Source organism: Carassius gibelio, chromosome B12, assembly GCF_023724105.1.
Source record: "Carassius gibelio isolate Cgi1373 ecotype wild population from Czech Republic chromosome B12, carGib1.2-hapl.c, whole genome shotgun sequence".
NCBI classification, from domain to species: Eukaryota; Metazoa; Chordata; class Actinopteri; order Cypriniformes; family Cyprinidae; genus Carassius; species Carassius gibelio.
Genome location: NC_068407.1, coordinates 798,661 through 817,033, shown reverse-complemented (window position 1 = coordinate 817,033; position 18,373 = coordinate 798,661). Strand labels below are relative to the sequence as shown.

Here is an 18,373-nt window from a genome sequence, read left to right as displayed (position 1 = left end):
GTTAAGAGACGGAAAGCTCACCGTTAGGCATCCCATCAGGCTTTGCTCAAAGGGTCGCTGAAACGCTCGTGGGTCTCCGCACCAGTCCAACAGCTCGGTCGCCGCCGTCTGGAAGTTTGCTGGATTTTGCAGGTGCTTAGTTTGGAAAGAAATTCACACTCAGACATCAATCTTGTGTATTTAGTTGTTATTGTTTACGAGTTTACGGCTTTGAGAATGTGTGAAAGGCTCTTGAGATATAACAATTCAGGACTGATCTACAGGAAATCACTGTGTTTTGTTCCTGGCAGTGTCACCAGGTGTCCTGCAGGGGGCGTCACAGCTCCAATGAGACGTGTGGGTTGTGTGGGGATGTCTTCTCTCACCTGTTTGATGCAGTGGAGCCGGTCGTTGGTTTGCTGGATGTGTCTGTCCATGGACGGGAAAGAGTTCATCCTGCCAGACCGTCTCTGAGCCTATCGCTCGGCCATCCAACACTCACACCCTGAAAAACACACTCCGTTCAGATTCAGTGATCAGATGCACAGACGCTTTTAGTTCAAGCCAGACAGGAAGAAACCACCTAGCAACCAACTAGAACAGTCTAGTAACCACATCACAACAACCACAGTTTCATGAAAAAATTTGTTTAAAATTGGTGATGCAACAATATTTTTAACCGAACCTTAAGTTTCCATTTAGCAGAAAAACAAAACAGATATTCTTAAAAATCTATTCATTAGATTTATTTAATAATCAGAACTATTGAAAACAGATTTATAAACATTTAAACTGTTCATCATATAATCAGGGTGATTATAGGTAAACTACAAACTTAAAAAAAGTTTAGTTTTGCTAAATTTAATCAAAATAAATATTTTAAAAAAACAACAACTATAATAAATTTTGCTAGGCATTTAGTGAAAATTTTATATTTTAATTTAACCTGAACTAAGATAACCAAAAACTAAATAGACTATAACTAAATAAATATGAATAAAAATTATTTTGACATTTAAAAAAATCTAAACCTAATAAAAATTGCAAAAACACACAACTACGTTCACTAACTTAAAGTGGAAACAGAAAATATTCAAATAAAATTCTAATTTAAAATATTAACAAAAACTATAATAGTATATCAATGATATTCAAATAATGCCAGTAAAAAATTGAATGTATTATAAATGCATGGTATATAATGCAAATGCTGTTCTCTGAGATGTGATTTCTCCCTGATGTAGTTAATTTGCATGTTTTCTTTATTATTAAGTAGTACATAAATGCACAGCTATTTATTCAACACTTAGATAAATGTGTGTGTGTGTGTGTGTGTCTGAGTGTGTGTGTGTGTGTGTGAGTGTGTGTGTGTGTGTGTGTCTGTGTGTGTGTCTGTGTGTGTGTGTGTGTGTGTGTGTGTGTCTGAGTGTGTGTGTGTGTGTGTCTGAGTGTGTGTCTGTCTGTGTGTGTGTCTGTGTGTGTGTGTGTCTGTGTGTGTGTGTGTGTGTGTGTGTGTGTGTGTGTGTGCTCGTGTGTGTGAGCCGCAAGCATTTCTGCAGTAAGGTAATGAAACCAGGTCAGAATATGAGAACCGGTTCCATAATCACATGATATTACAGCAGCGCGTCTCGTTCACATCATCCGTCTCAGACGCTGAGTGATATTTATAGCGCAGATGAACAGAATATGTGCAACTGCAGACAGCCAGACTGAAGCATCCCAGAATGCACCAGCAGGAGTTTGGCAAACATGCGGGATCTCTCGTGTACTCGCATCTATCAGACTGGAACACTTGCATAACTTACAGACGATGTGCTGAGACAGGCCACATCACACACACACACACACACACACACGTTTGTTTTTGTGTAAAGTGTGTTCATCCCATAGGTGTAATGGTTTTTATTCTGTAGAAACTGTATATTCTATGGCCCTACACCAACCCTACACCTAACCCTAACCCTCACAGGAAACTTTCTGCATTTTTACTTTCCCAAAAAAACTCATTCTGTATGATTTATAAGTGTTTTGAAAAATGGGGACATGGGTTATGTCCTCATAAGTCACCCTCTCCTTGTAATACCTGTGTCATACCCATGTCATTATACACACACACACACACACACACACACTCTGAACATCAGCCTAAACAATTATCATATTCATATTCACACTGGACCATTATTACGTAACAAATTCATATTAGCATTAGTATATTTATTTACTATGACACATCACATCGGGCGTCCTGTCCTGTTCTCTCTGTTCACTGAAACTGGTTCTGTAGTTTCCCTCTGTGCCTCTGATTCAGATCAGCCTCAGGAAATGAGGCCTTTCCTGTCAGAGGAAGAGAGAGAGAGAGAGAGAGAGGGAGAGAGAGACAGAGAGAGAGAGAGAGAGAGAGAGAGAGAGAGAGAGAGAGAGAGACCGAGAGAGACCGAGAGAGAGAGAGAGAGACAGAGAGGGGAAGAGAGAGAGGGGAAGAGACAGAGAGAGAGAGAGAGAGAGAGAGACAGAGAGAGAGGGGAAGAGACAGAGAGAGAGAGAGAGAGAGAGTGTGTGTGTGAGAGAGAGAGAGAGAGTGTGTGTGTGAGAGAGAGAGAGAGAGAGGGAGAGAGAGACAGAGAGAGAGAGAGAGAGAGAGAGAGACAGAGAGGGGAAGAGAGAGAGGGGAAGAGACAGAGAGAGAGAGGGAGAGAGAGACAGAGAGAGAGGGGAAGAGACAGAGAGAGAGAGAGAGTGTGTGTGTGAGAGAGAGAGAGAGAGAGAGAGGGAAAGAGACTTTATTCTCTCTGTCCTGCGGTTGGACGGGATGATGTCATAGAACCAGTTTTTTTACGTCTGTTTTCTTACATATTTCAAGGGATTCTGCAGGTTTTGTGAAGGTCAGTTGTGAAGCACAAAACCAGTCTAAAGGGTCCGTTTTAAACTGAGATGTATGCAACTTTCCAGTGATGTGTGGTTTGTTAAGAGGTTACAACTATTATAAATCTGGAATCTGAGAGAACAAACTAATCTTAATATTGAGAAAATCATCTTTAAAGTTGTTCAGATTAAATATTAGCAATGCATATTATGAATCAAAAATTTAGTTTTTATATATGTACTGTAGGAAATTTACTAAATATCTTCATGGAACTCAATCTTTACTCAATATCCGAATGGTTTTTGGCATAAAAGAAAAACACAAGTGATAAATTAAAAGGAAAAAAAAATCTATATGTCTGGAATTAGCAGAGCTTTAAAGTTTTTCACTCATATTGCAAAAAAAACTAAAACTTCTACTGTACCTTCTGAATTTAAGAACTTCTGCTTGGTTTGTGGAAAGGTACATGAATTATTATTTTTAAGAGCCGCAGAAAGCCTCTGTATTTCAGAGAGAAACAGGATATTCAACAAATGTAGGTCAGCACTTTACGTTCTCCACGCAAAAATGTGTATCAATATGAGAGGCGTTTCTAAACAAGACGCTGGAAACAGAAAGTTGAGCAAAATAATAGAGTTTGAGCAGGAATAGTTCGTTCTGATTTGATGTTGGCGTTAATCTAAAGAGCTGATAATGCAGAGATAAAGAGAGTCGTCACTGCTGCTCACAATAGCCTCTGTTCACACGCTCAACAATACAGCTCTGTTCGGAGTTTACACACACTCTATTATACCAGCTAATATACACCACCAGCTGCAGACACACACACACACACACACACACACACATGAGTCATGTGTCCACAAACACACAGCTGTGTGTTGCAATATATGCATGTGACTCAGTTGCATATGATTTTTATCCATTTTCCGCATTTCTTTTACATTGTTTCAAAAATAAATACAACAGTTGTTACATTGTTACATTCCATTGTTTTTCTGAAGGAGGTGTTTCTACACTAATTACAGAATTAGTTAACAAATGAGTCTGTTTACGCAGCATAACGTTTACACCTTCATGAAGTATTTGGAACAAACATGTTCTGACTTCTATTCGGCTAAAACAAAGGTGCGCTTATACCCACAACACACCTCAGGCGAGCGTTTTCTCATGCACAACTAAACATCATTTATTCCTTTTTCCATCAGAAGAAGTTATTTAGTTACTCATCCAGCAATTAAATAATCAGATCATGTGCAGTCAGATGGTCATTACAAAATAAACCTTTTCAGGGTGATACATGACTCTTGATTGTACATGATTACGTAAATAAATGCAATATATATTTTAAAAATCATATATGTATATTTGCATATTTATATTTGATATCTAAATACGTATACATTTGTGATTTTTTTACACAAATGTAAATATTACATATATATATATATATATATATATATATATGTATATATATATATATATATATATATATATATATATATATATGTATATATATATATATATATAAATAATTTATTTATATTTATCTGTTTATCTAGAATATATAATTATTCTTTTTGTATTAATATTTAAATATATATAATTTAAATTAAATATTTATAAATTTGTATGCAAATGAATATTATATTGAAGATTTCTGTTAACTTAATAAATGTATATAAATATATAAATTTTTCATGTTTAATATATTTACATATATAAAGATGCAAATATTTGTATATGAACACACACACATATAAATATAAAAAATGTAAATATATAAATTGTTTATTTTTGATCTATTTATCTGTATATATTTTATATAATAAAATTACTAATATATACAGTAATTATATTATATTTTTTTACTTTTAATAACTATATTTAAATAAAAAAATATTTATTTAAATGTATTTAAATATTTCCACTAAATAAATAAATATTTAATATATTTATTTATACATACATATAAATAAACATATATTTATTATGCACATAAATCTATTAAATATACATTATCCATCTATATAGCTGCAGTTCTAAGTAGAGCACTTAAGCATGACCCACACACACCGTTAAAACGACAGATCATCCACAAATGATAAGTGTTGATGTTTATAAGCATAAATGCACACAGCTATAACCACAGTACAGAACATTCTAACATCACTTTCAGTGGGAAAGCACAAATGATTCATTGGAAGCAAACGTCATCCTGAAAGAAAAAACTGCCAAGTGTTTTCCTACAGCAAGAGTTCTGTATCTAGGAATGTCACAGCTTACAGCCATGAATTTACGACACGTCCTCTAACTATCATTCCCACATCTATCCCTCCCAATGGACCTAAAGAGAGCTGTGTGTGTGTGTGTGTGATGCATTAGAGTGTAATGGGAAGGAAAAGTCTCCTTCTCTCTCTCTAATTCCAGATCTCTCTGACACCTCCAGCCATTCATCACACGCTCCTCTGAGCCTGAAGCACGGAAGAGGGAGGAGAAAAAAATCAATGGAGTCAGAACTGCAACCAGGCCATAAAGACACAGAGAGGAAGGTACCAGCTGCAGTGCAATTGATTTCTTTAAGTAGAATAACACCTCACACACACACACACACACACACACACCGCCATTCATACACAGCTGCTGAAACACTTATGAACTGATCTCAAAAGCTGCCTGGTTCACACAAACCGACAGAGAATGCTGGTCACAAACATGCATTAATATTACTTTATATACTGAAAACTGAATATATACTGAAAATAAAAAATAATAATAATAAATTTATATATATATATATATACCAAGGGAGAGAAAAAAATGCCTTAAAATGATTTTTCACGATTCAATACTTTAAGATGCTAATCAAATATTCACTAAAACCAACTATACCAACTTTATATTTCACTTAAACTGTCAGGCTAAAAATAAAACTATAAACAAAATAAAATCAGTTTATAATTTTTTTATAATGTTATATTACCATTTTAGAATACACACATAACATGAAAGTAATAATTTTTTTTAACAAAATTATATATAATACTATATTATACATTTCAATATTTTTATTTAATATAAAACTAATAACATTATAATCACTTATAAGCACCTGTAGTTCCTCAGAAACAGTTGTGGTTGCAACAAAGTGGTTGCCGAGCAACAGACAAATGTAAACAAAGGGGAATGTTACTTTGTTACTTTGAGTTATTTTCAACAGCTTTGAACGTGGTTCGACCAATCAGAATCAAGGACCGGAATGATCTGCTTCATAATATTGTAAATAAACCTACAATATCACTTACATTTAAGTCCATCGCCGCATTGACAAACATTACTTTGAAACAAGACGCATTTACTTGAGAAGCAAAAGTGCACAAGACATTATGTCATTATTGTGTTCAGCAAATATATCACAAATAATACAATTTATTTCCCCTTTTTATTCCACTGGCAAAAATGGCTGTTTACGCATGACACAAATTAAGGGAAACAATTCTATATAAATAATACACACAATTACATTTACATTTTATAATCAGGATTTTAGCTTATAGTAAATATATACATATATTATCTTTAAACAAACTGCATTAAAACCACATATATAATTATACACACATATATAATATTCATATATATTTTATGTTTTAATGGCTCTTTATGGATGTTACATTTTCCAGCAGAATTGATTGGAAATAGTGAAGGAGTCTCTCTAAACTCTAAACTATAGTTCACTCGGGTTCACAGACATTTGCATTTCATCAGCTTTAAACAAACTGAAGGCTCTTTACTGATCAGACCTGCTGTGCTGCTCCTGCAGTTTAGAGCCGAACGCAAATGTACAAATAAAGCGTCCAGACGCCTGTCATCTACTTACTGTCCTGTCTGTGTCAAAGAGAGCTGAGCAATATATCATAGCCATAATGCATTGCCAAGAAAAAAACTAAATACATGATGCAAAACACAGTCAAAATCAATATTTAGCTTGTCCCAAGTTTTCAGATTCAGAGACAACAGATAAAAAACACTGCAAATTCAATCAAATAAACTCTGAAGCCAGTACTGACCAGTAGCTTCAGAAGCTATCAAAGAAACAACATCATTAGCGTGTAACGTCTTCAATCAGATCCCATTACAATGAAACTGAGTGTGTGTGTGTGTGTGTGTGTGTGTGTGCTGTGTAAACACACCGACTCTGAGAGCTTCACTGAGCTGCATGCTTACACAAGGGCATTAGCAGAGGCTAGTGAATGATTGTAGGGCATTATCATCGAGCGCAGAGCCGGGACAATGTTAACGGATAACCGTTTAACCGTGAAAGCGCAGAAGAGCCTCGGCGTGACGTCTCAGAGCTCAGAGTTAACACGTCACACGCTCTCAGAGCTCAACAACTGTTTGTAGATTTACATCGGCCTGTGTTCACATGCAAATCCACACAGCGCATGCACTCAGAATGCTCTTCTGTTGTGTGCATGTGCTGGAAATGATGCAGGTTTCTTCACTTTTGCTTTTAGACGTGTAGATAAAAGATCATTAGGAACATGCTGATTTGGCGGACATTTACTCAATCAACCCTGCTTGATGGATATTTTATAAGGAACACAAAAGGAAATGTTGCACTTAAATGTTATATGCATGCATTTTGCAGACAATTATATTATATTATATATATTTCGATTGGTCATCTACATTATCAGAAGTGATACATTATTGATAAAGTTCAAAGCCATATTCAAAAACAATTTTAATTGAAGTAAGCCAACTGTGAAAAAAATATGATTAAAAAGTCACTGTTGCATTATTCTAACATCAGTATTTGAAAACATTATTCTTAATAAATGAAGCCATGCTTCTCTCTCTCCTCACATCTTTATTTTGGAGTCAGTGCTGCTATAACCAATCAGAAAAACAATTATATATATATATATATATATATATATATATATATATATATATATATATATATATATATATATATATATATATATATATATATATTATTTTTAATTATTATTATTTTTTTTTTTTCACAATTTATTTTCTGTTTTCATTAATTTTTTTTTTTAAGTTTTAGTATTTTTTTTCGTATCAATTTTTTTTACTTTGTTTACACATTTTTTCAAACGACGTTTTAGTTAAATTAGTTAGTAATTATTTTAGTACTTTAGCTTGCAAAATAAATAAGTTGGCTTGGCAAATAGCTAAAAAAGCAAAATATTGAATATGATTTCAGTTCATTTTTATTTTATTTCAAGTACTGTAATAAAAATCTAAATTTTATTTATGTTTTCGGTTTTCATTTTAGTAACTTTTTTGCACATTTATATCATTTTTATTTTAATATAATGTTAATTTTAGTTATTCTACGATGTAACCTTTAAACAAAACTGAAAAAATGCTGCTAGGCAACTAGGCTTTTACCTGTATTTGACAGGCATGGTTTTAGTTTAGTGAACTATTAGTTATTTTAGTGACCCATACTGATCCAGATCCAGACTGATTCCTGCTCCACTAGAGAGAAAGCCAACACTGACCAAAGCACTAAAGTCTATTAAGATCAGAACTATCAGCTTTATGAATCAGTATCATAACAATGCTTCAGCTGCGTAGCTGATTTTAATCACAAATCAAGAATCATAAGAGAGATCAGTGTGAACAATCACAGGATGCCTCCTGATCTCTTGAGCGTCTGACTTTCATCCTCCTCTCGTTTCCTTCTCCTCCCATCGCTTCACTCTCTCTCTTTATGAGCTTTGGCACCTCAATCCCTGACGAACACAGCTCCACCCTCACACAAACACACACTTCTGGCTGTTTGTTCTCTGCAAACACACACAGAGGATCATCTCTCGGGATGAAGGGAAGTCATGGCTGTGATCCGTGCACTGGAATGCTTCCATGTCACTGTGATGGAGAAGCAGTCAGGCGAGACGGCATCATGTCAGGGGTCTCAGACGCTCAGGGTTTGTGATGTGAGATCACAGACGTGTACTGAGCCTCACACACATCTAACATCCAGCAATCGCCCTCGAAACATCTCCAATCACAAGATATTACACCGAAAACCTGCTCTACATGCACATCTCACATGTGTAACACAAAAGAAGTCAATACCTGTACTTTCTTCTTGTTTGTTGTAGTACTATTTATTTATTGCCCTTCAATAACTCACATATAAGGAGCATGTTTTTAATGATTTTTAATGTTTCTGAAACATTATGCATTTTTTTCTATTTTATAAATTTATTTCAGTATGTTTAGAATTTTTGTTTTACCATTTACATGAAGCAAACGAAGTGTGAAAAATCCGTCGCATCCAAGTAAACTGAAATGCATGACTTTTATTATAGATTTAAAAAATTAGTGATTCGAAGATATATAATAACTAAAATAAAAATGCATATTTTAAATAATTTATAAAAATGAATTTATACATATTCATTTTAAATAATAATATAATAAATAAATAAAAAAATGACAAGAAAATACTATTACAGAAAGCTTATACTATTATTTCCAGTTCACACAAAATTTATTTCTCTGTTTTCTTTCTTCTAAGGAACACATAAGTTGCCTTTTGAAGAATAATGCCCAATAATTGGACAATTGGAGAAATTATTAAAATTCTTTTTCATTCGAGTTTATTTTTGGGTGATCTATGCCTTTAAGAATAAACAGGGAAACTAAATTAAGTATAAAATACTAACAAACTAGCAGCCGCTAAGCCTCTAGTGTTGATTTCAGTCAGTTCAAGAAAAGGGCAGGTGCAACTAAACTGACTTAAATAAAGGCTAATGACATGACTGGGGGATTTCTTCAGATCCTGATCTGGTGTGTGTAAGTGTCTCATAACACCGCACACACACTAACATCAGAGCACTGATAAGTGCTTGTTTAGCGAGCGTTTGGTACTGACTCACAGACTGCTCTGATCAAATCACTCTTGTTTTCAGAAGCTCGACAGCATTACGTCACTGAGAGTTTGACTGAAACATCTGGACCCACGTCAGTCTGTCAGACAAAAACAACATTCACATCTCCAATCTACTGAACCAACCATGAGCTCATTAATAACACAGCACTGCCTCATTTCTGGAGCACTCCACATGTGTTAAATATATTACTCTTGTAATATAACTCATGTACTACAAAACCATTGTTATGTAAATATTTAACTACTGTATTTAAGTATTTAATCATTTTATAAATATTTTATATATATTTATAAAATGATTCAATATTTAAATACAGTAGTTAAATATTTTATGGAATATTCCATTATTATTCCATTATTATTCCATTATTTCATAGTACAATAGTAATGTTTAATAATAATCATCATATTACTATTAATAATGTGTTAAGAAAAACATGTAAATATTTACTTTTTACTAAATAAACTTAAAAAAAAAAAAACATATATATATATATATATATATATATATATATATATATATATATATATATATATATATATATATATATATATACATGAGTAGGTTTTAATAATAATGGCAACAAGTATTATTATTAATGTACTATGAAATTAAACAGAATATTAAAAATATATTTACATTTTTTATTTTTATTCAGTAACACTCTATATTTTAATATGCATTTTATGAAATTCCATTTTAGTGTATTTAATTAATAGAATACCTTATTAATAATCATAATAATAATGTATTATTATTAATGTACTTTGAAATAAAATAAAATACTAATGTCAATATTTCATATTATATTTATTTCTATATTTAATTTATTAAAATAATACTATATTTACTTTATAAAAAAAATATGAACCATTCCATTTACTTCACAGTACATTAGTAATATTTAATAATTATATGTATTATTAAATATTAGAATATTAATTTGTTTGTTTAATCTGTACAACTAGCATTATTATAATAATAACAATTTCTTTTTTTAAGTATAATATGTTTATGATTACATTTCCCAATGTCAACAAACTAAACAAAGCATCCAAAGAAATGATAAATACATTGTACTTCCCATGAAGCTCATTTTTAGCCACGTTTGGTGCTTGATCAGTGTGTGTATTCATGTGTCTCTAAGTAAATTATTTGTATATAATTAACCAGGATATTGTTTAGGAGGTGGTGTGTTTGTGCGGCTCTGTGCAAACGGATGTGTTTAGGATGAAGGCAGAGGTCAGTGACCTTTCCACAGATCTTAGTGTTGGGTCTCCGCTAGCCATCTGACCTGTGTGTGTGTGTGTGTGTGTGTGTGTGTTTGATGTAGACTGATTCGCGGGCATCTAATCGCAGAGGATTACACACCCAAAACACAGCCAAAATAGGACCACTGTAGCCACTTTAGTGTGTACAAACAGAGCAACAAGAGGATGTTTACCTGCTAAAACACAACAGATTACCTTCATATTCAATCCCAGGAACATTTCCACCAGCCTTGACTTGATAAAGACCCACAGCCTTTTGATTCAAAAGGTAAAGTACCTTAAGGGTCTTAAAGATACATAACCGTAATGTACAAAAATTTCCTTTTTGAGAATGTACTGCCCCAGTGGCAGTTTTTGCACCTTTTTTTCTGAGAGTGCAGTGTGTGTAAAGACTGAACGTAGAGTTAACAAACACACGTGCTACAACACTGCTCAGTGTCAATGTGTCTTTTGTCCACATCTACAGCTGAATAGCACAGACGCCCCCCTCGCTACACCCTCTGGGGCCCGTCAAGGAGGACAGATAGAGCGTGGCCGTAAAATCCCTCCTCAGATTCACGTCTGGTCTTCCTGTTTCTGGACAGCGTGTGCACAAACACACCAGAGATGTGATCAGAGCTTGTAATGGCTTCTCCGAGCTAAAGCACACTTACCAAGAATGCCGGCTGAGTTTGTTTTTAATTATGCATAAACTGCAACAGAACATTGTGCAACTCGGTACAATCACTGGTGACTAAAGTCCACTCACAGTCAAAGATGGTCAGTGACTCAACTAGAGGAAAGCTGTTTCTACACAGATGTCCAGGCGTGAAACAGCAGCATCTCCACACACACACACACACACAGACACACACACATGTTGGTTTTTATGGTTTAAGGGGACTATGCATGGGCGTAATAGCTTTTTTAAACTGTACAAACTGTATTTTCTATAATCCTACACCGAAACCTACCCCTCAAAGGAAACTTTGTGCAATTTCAGATAAAATAAAAACTCATTCTGTATGATTCATAAGCATTTTGAATCACAGGGACACCAAAAGTGTCCTCATAAATAAATCACCTTCATGTTGTAATATCTATGTCATACTAATGTCAAGATACAAATGTGTTTCCCCAGAAACCACATAAACATGCACACACCTGCCTTTACGTTATAACCACAAAAACACATTTATGACTTTAAAAGTTTGCTTAAAGTTAAAACACTTTACACTGTAAGTACGTGTTAGTATAACTAACTATTATGGAAGTGATGAATGCAACAAGAAGTGTTAGCACAAGATAAACACATGAAGTACTTATGTGTGTAAATAAAAGCAGGATGGGATAAACGTAAAGTGCAAGCGCAAACATTTAACTAATGCAGTAAAACACACAGGATTTTACGAATGGAATAAATGCTAAATATATGGAAGCCCGTTCCCGCCACAACTGAGAAAAATGTGTTTCTGTAAGTCATACATAACTTTCTCGAAATCCACAAAAAACTAATGTAAATCGACGAATGCATAACACAAGAGTGACGGCATGTGATGCATGAAAGGGACAGCTAATAAAATTAATAAATCATCGAAATAAACATCTATAAATTAAGTTTATATGTGTAATGGCTTTCTTTATAAAATGCCTGGATTTATTAACTGAAATATTAGTCTGGTATGTTTGAAGCCGTAACTATCTGGAAAAGTAACAGTGTTACAAACTAACAAAAGACTACATGCAGATAATTGATTTGAAATCGTTATTTAATGACAGATTATAATATTATACATTTTAGATCACAGAACAAGCAATGTTTGTGTTTTTCCTGCATGGGTATGACAAACAAATGTCGCGAGCATGCCATCGCTCTTGTGTTGTGCATGCGTCGATTAAGATTTTATTTTATTTTTTGTGGATGAAGTCATTATTTTGAGAAAGTTTCTTATTATTACAAAAAGTTTCCTTACTATTATTATTATGAGAAACTAAGTCAATATTATGATACATTTTCTCATTATTACGAGAAAGTTTCTCAATATAACAAGATACTAAGTCATTATTACTAAAAAAGTTTCTCATTATTACAAGATACCAAGTCATTATTACGAAAAAAGTTTCATTATTACAAGATATCAAGTCATTATTATGAAAAGGTTTCTCATTATCACGAAAAACTAAGTCAATATTACGAGAAATTTTCTCATTATTATGAGAAACTAAGTCAATATTACAATAAATTGTCTCATTATTAGGATAAATTGTCTCATTATCACGATACATTTTCTCATTATTACGATAAATTTTCTCAATATAACAAGATACTAAGTCATTATTACGATACATTTTCTCAATATAACAAGATACTAAGTCATTATTACGATACATTTTCTCATTATTACGATACATTTTCTCAATATAACAAGATACTAAGTCATTATTACGATACATTTTCTCAATATAACGAGAAAGTTTCTCGTTATTATGAGAAACTAAGTCAATATTACGAGATAGTTTCTCAATATAACGAGATAATAAGTTTCTCATTATTATTAAGACTTACAGTATCATATTTTTCTCAACTGTGGCGGGAACGGGCTTCCATACGCATCAGAGCAACGATGTGTGTAAAATCGACAGAACCGAGCAGAATGAATCGCCTGAATCATCCGAACATCACTTAATGATCCGAATCACGGCGCATCGCGATCCCGATCATCCCGCAGGATAGAGATGATGAACTCTTTCATCATCCAGAACCAGAACCCCGAACAGAACCATCCCGAAGCAGCTGAAAAGGCTCTTACCGGTTAAATCCCGCCGGAGGTGATCGCCTATTATCCGCGGTGCTGCTGAAGTGTGCGGTGTTCTCTCATGATCTCTCAGCTCCAGTGTCACATTACATCCAGCTCTTTCTATTTCCACAGACACGCTGCGGGCGGAGGGAACACACGGCATGGATTCAAACGATCCTGGATTCTGGCGGAAAACCACTCGAAAAAATACTTAAACTATATATATGCATAATGTAAATAAATGAAAGTAATAAGAAATATATATATATATTATTACATATTCTAATATGGATATATTACAATACATTATGTACATCAGTAATATATTATTAATATTAATTTATCTTATTATTTATATAAATAATATTAAAGGTGCAATAGGTGATTGTTTTCAGAAACATTTTTTGTTATACTGGTTAAAAGTCTCTTCACATCCCCATAGCAGACATTAAGTGGTCTAAATGTATTTATGTGTATTTATATATTTCTGGAATTGTAGTATTTTTTCATTTTTCTCACTGGTTAATGACTCATGGTGTAGCCCAACAGTTACAATTCCAGGCCTCGTGCACATATTTTACATGTTTTGCTTAGTTAACGCACCCGATTCAGATTACAAACTTATTAGAAGTGAGCTGTATGAATGAGCTGTGTCCTGATCGATATGATCCCTACACCGTGTTCATTGCTCCCTACTCCCTGAGCAGGCGTTTACTTCACTTCGGAACATGGGCTGGAATTGGGAACCACTGATCAAGTCAAGTCTGCTTTATTGTCAATTCTTCCACATGTACATCACATTGAAATTGCGTTACTTGCATTATCAAATGTATATTCCGTAGGTTATTTGTGTGTCTTCTGTAATGTTTCACAGGCTGAAGTGGGTAAGTAATCGCTTCTCGCATGTGCTCCGGTCTCCGGGTTTTGCAGTTCTCCGGTGTGAAGCTCGGAGTAACAAAGAACAGGTTTGAGATTGGAGCAGCAGGAGCCTGACTGAGTGATGATGTCACACACACACACACACACAGAGAGAGAGAGAGAGAGAGAGAGTCCCTATCATATCTTAACAGGTTTATTTACTAGCAGTGTACCTAGAATGAAGACTTCGGTTCAGATAGTCAGAAGTAATAATAAATGGCACCTGGTACTCACACACTGCAGTTTCTGGCTGTTAAAAACATTACATTAAAAAAGTACGCTGTATAAACATGTATATAGACACGCATGTATATACGCATATATACATGTTATATTTTACATATCTATAAAAAATGTATTACATCACACAAATATATAAAATATAAAAATAAAACACACACACATACTGTCAAGTTCCTAAGGGACAAAAAGGAACCAAGTAGTGTTTGAGTGTGTGTGTGTGCTCTTGTTTTTGTATCATATCAGGACACAACTCTGTATAATGACATGGGTATGACACAGGTATTACAAGGAGACGAAAGTAAAAATGCACAAAGTTTCCTGTGAGGGTTAGGGTTAGGTGTAGGGTTGGTGTAGGGCCATAGAATATACAGTTTCTACAGAATAAAAACCATTACGCCTATGGGATGCCCCCACAAACTGTGTGTGTGTGTGTGTGTGTGTGTGTGTGTGAAAGACAGGACTGAACAATAAGGTTCATGAGTTGTGTTAAAGGTCACCATCTGCATTGATTTCTGCCTGTCTCCACTTATCTGCTCATGCAGCTTCTCTGTTATCTTCACATATGCAAATATCCACCAGCCTCTGAACCTGCAGACACACGTCGAAGGACTTCCTCCAACCGTCTGAAGACGTGACATGCGTTCAAGCCATGCACATCACTGCTGTTTGGGTTTATGCATGAGGTTTTACACATGCAAACTGGGCTGAACAGGTTCAAGTGAGTAATTAGCCATTCTATGTCTCTGCACTGAACAGCTGTAGTCATGTTCATGTTGTTCCTAACCTGTATGACGTTCTTTCGGTTGAACAGAATGAGATGAAATATGGTTTCAAGTCTGTTTCCATTCACTTTCAATGTAAGAAGTGCTTATGACATTCTGCTTAACATCTCATTTCATGTTTCACAGAAGAAAATAAGCCTCAGAAAGTGTAAACAATGACAAAATGTAGATTTTTGTGTGAACTATACCTTTAAATGTCTCGGTTTGATCTGAAGTGTGCATATACATAACATATATGATTTGCATGCGGGTATATTTTTAGAAGCACATTTGTGTATTTGCGCTCAGGTGTGACCGAGCAGATTTAAACACGTGGGTTCGTCAGATTTCCATGATCTGAATCAATTACTAAAATGTGAGTGAAAGTAACTCTCTCACACCCTGAAGCAGATAGCATGCAAACACACGTCCATATTTCCTCTTCTGCTGATATTTATAGCCTGCAGCAGGTCCTCCTGATCTCGCAGATTGCTGTGTATAAGTGTGTTATGAATTTATCACATGCAGGTGTGCTGAGCTCTAATGAGCGATAAAGTGCCACACAGGAAACAGAATCTGATGATTCCTCTGGTGCAGCCGTGGGCTGAGCTCTGATTGGCTGACAGAACGACATCACATGTGCATGAGTATATGAAGATAAACCACGTCTGCACTCTGACCCTACAGAAACCACAGGCACTAAACTGTTTTAAGACATTAAGATTGATAAATAAAAAATGATGCATGGAGATGTTTACTCAGTTTCCAGATTTTCTTTCTAAATGCTTAAATAAAATATTTTAAAAGTGACTTAAATTATAATGAGTGCAATACTAGTACTGCATTTATACAGGGTTCTTACAGGCTACATGAAGGTCAAGTTAAGACTTTTTTTGAGAGCATGTTTTAAAGAAAATGTAAATGAAAGGAAACACAACAATGTTCTCTACACAATGAGTTTGATTCTAAATACAATCCGTCATGTTTTAGTATCGAGCTACTATTACATTTTGTATTAATATTTTGAATACATTTTTATTTTGCTATCTGTTTTTGTTTGAGTTAAAATGCAAGTAATTTTGTTGTTTTTTTAGCTTTTTAAATTTCTACATAGTTTTATTAATTTCTATATCCGTTTTTGTTTAGTTGATTTAGTGCATCAAATTAAAATGCTGAAAATTAAAAATGGTTAAAAATATATTTTGCATCTCACATAAATGCATATTGATTTAATTTGGAACAAGAGGATTGATTGAAAACAAAAAAGGATTCATCTTAATTTGTATTAAAAAACAAGAAAAATTATTTATTTAAAATGCATAATAATTATATTCTTTTTCTTTTTTTTCCTTTTTTTTTTTTTGCAAAATGCAAAATTTACATCCTAGCTTTATAAATTAAAACAACTTCCTGATCCAATCTAAGACCTTTTTTTAAAATAATAAATTGAAAGAGTTGCATTTATTCACTGTTATAACACAGTTATTTCATTAAAAAAATTCACAAACTTTGCAGTATAATTTGTGTACCTTTAGATTCTATGCGTATTAATCTGGATTTTTGTCTTTTTTTATTTGATTAACGTTAATTGTATATTCTAATAATGACTAATATAATGAACAACATGCAGCATGCTAATTTAATTAAGCTGTTTCAGTAATGCATCGCAGCCGAATCTCACATCAGCGCAGCAAAGCTTCAGGACACACAACTAAAGCTTAAACGCTAACATATGTCACTGATTCTTCACACACTGACCTTAATCTTCTGGAGAGGATTAGTGTCCTTCAGTAACGACATTATCAAAGAACCTGAAACACTAGGTGTCTGCATGGGTCATGTCTTGTGATATATCTAGTTGAATGCATGAGATGCATAACTTAAATGCAAGTTGCTTGATTATCATTATTATTATTACACTTCAAAGCATAAAACTTAGTTTAAAAATGCAAAATAATTAATTCCTATTTGCTAGCCTTAATTTAAGCTAATTAATATTTTATTAAAATAGTATATATTGCATAACATTTCAATAAAATATTTCAATATTTTTTTTTTTATAAAAATATTTTTGCTCTAATAATTTATATTAAAACAGTGCTTTTCCCCATGCATACTGTTTCAAATAGAAAGGTAAAATGCAATAATGTGAAAAATGTAATATGCATGATGTTTTGCTGCTAAAGTATTTGCAGGAAAAGACAACAAAATATTGATTATTATTGAAATGTTGATGCATGTGTTGCAGTAAAGATCTGAGCAGGACGTGAAGATGTGATTATTAACTTAACATGCACACAATCAGAGTTACAGTAACACACACAGAGTGTTGTGATGAGGCAGTAATGATCAGTGCTCTCGTGATAAAAGCCTTTTTATAACCCTCCTCTCCTCTGACACACACTGCCTTTCATATTCCTGACCTCTCCTTCAACTCGCAGTGTCCATTACTGACTCATGCACACACACACACACACACACACACACACACACACACACACACACACACACACACACATGCATTATCTTATCCACACATCCCCCACATGCAGTGTCATTACATGCACATGCTCAAAACACACACGCTTTATTTATTCATCATTTCCTCTACAAAACTAAA

At 33.9% G+C, this 18,373-nt stretch overlaps 1 protein-coding gene across 1 annotated transcript in view; it reads right to left on the bottom strand.

The window, feature by feature from the left end:
- LOC127969270 (zinc finger MIZ domain-containing protein 1) overlaps positions 1–13,969 on the bottom strand; it is a 30,652-nt gene extending 16,683 nt beyond the window's left edge. Inside the window, exons 1-3 of the mRNA XM_052571119.1 lie at positions 13,844–13,969; positions 366–484; positions 22–135 (exon numbers count right to left, since the gene is read on the bottom strand). Coding sequence (XP_052427079.1) covers positions 22–135; positions 366–434 — 183 coding nt within the window. The 5' untranslated portion in view covers positions 435–484; positions 13,844–13,969. The remainder of the gene's footprint in view (positions 1–21; positions 136–365; positions 485–13,843) is intronic.
- Positions 13,970–18,373: the final 4,404 nt, after the last annotated feature.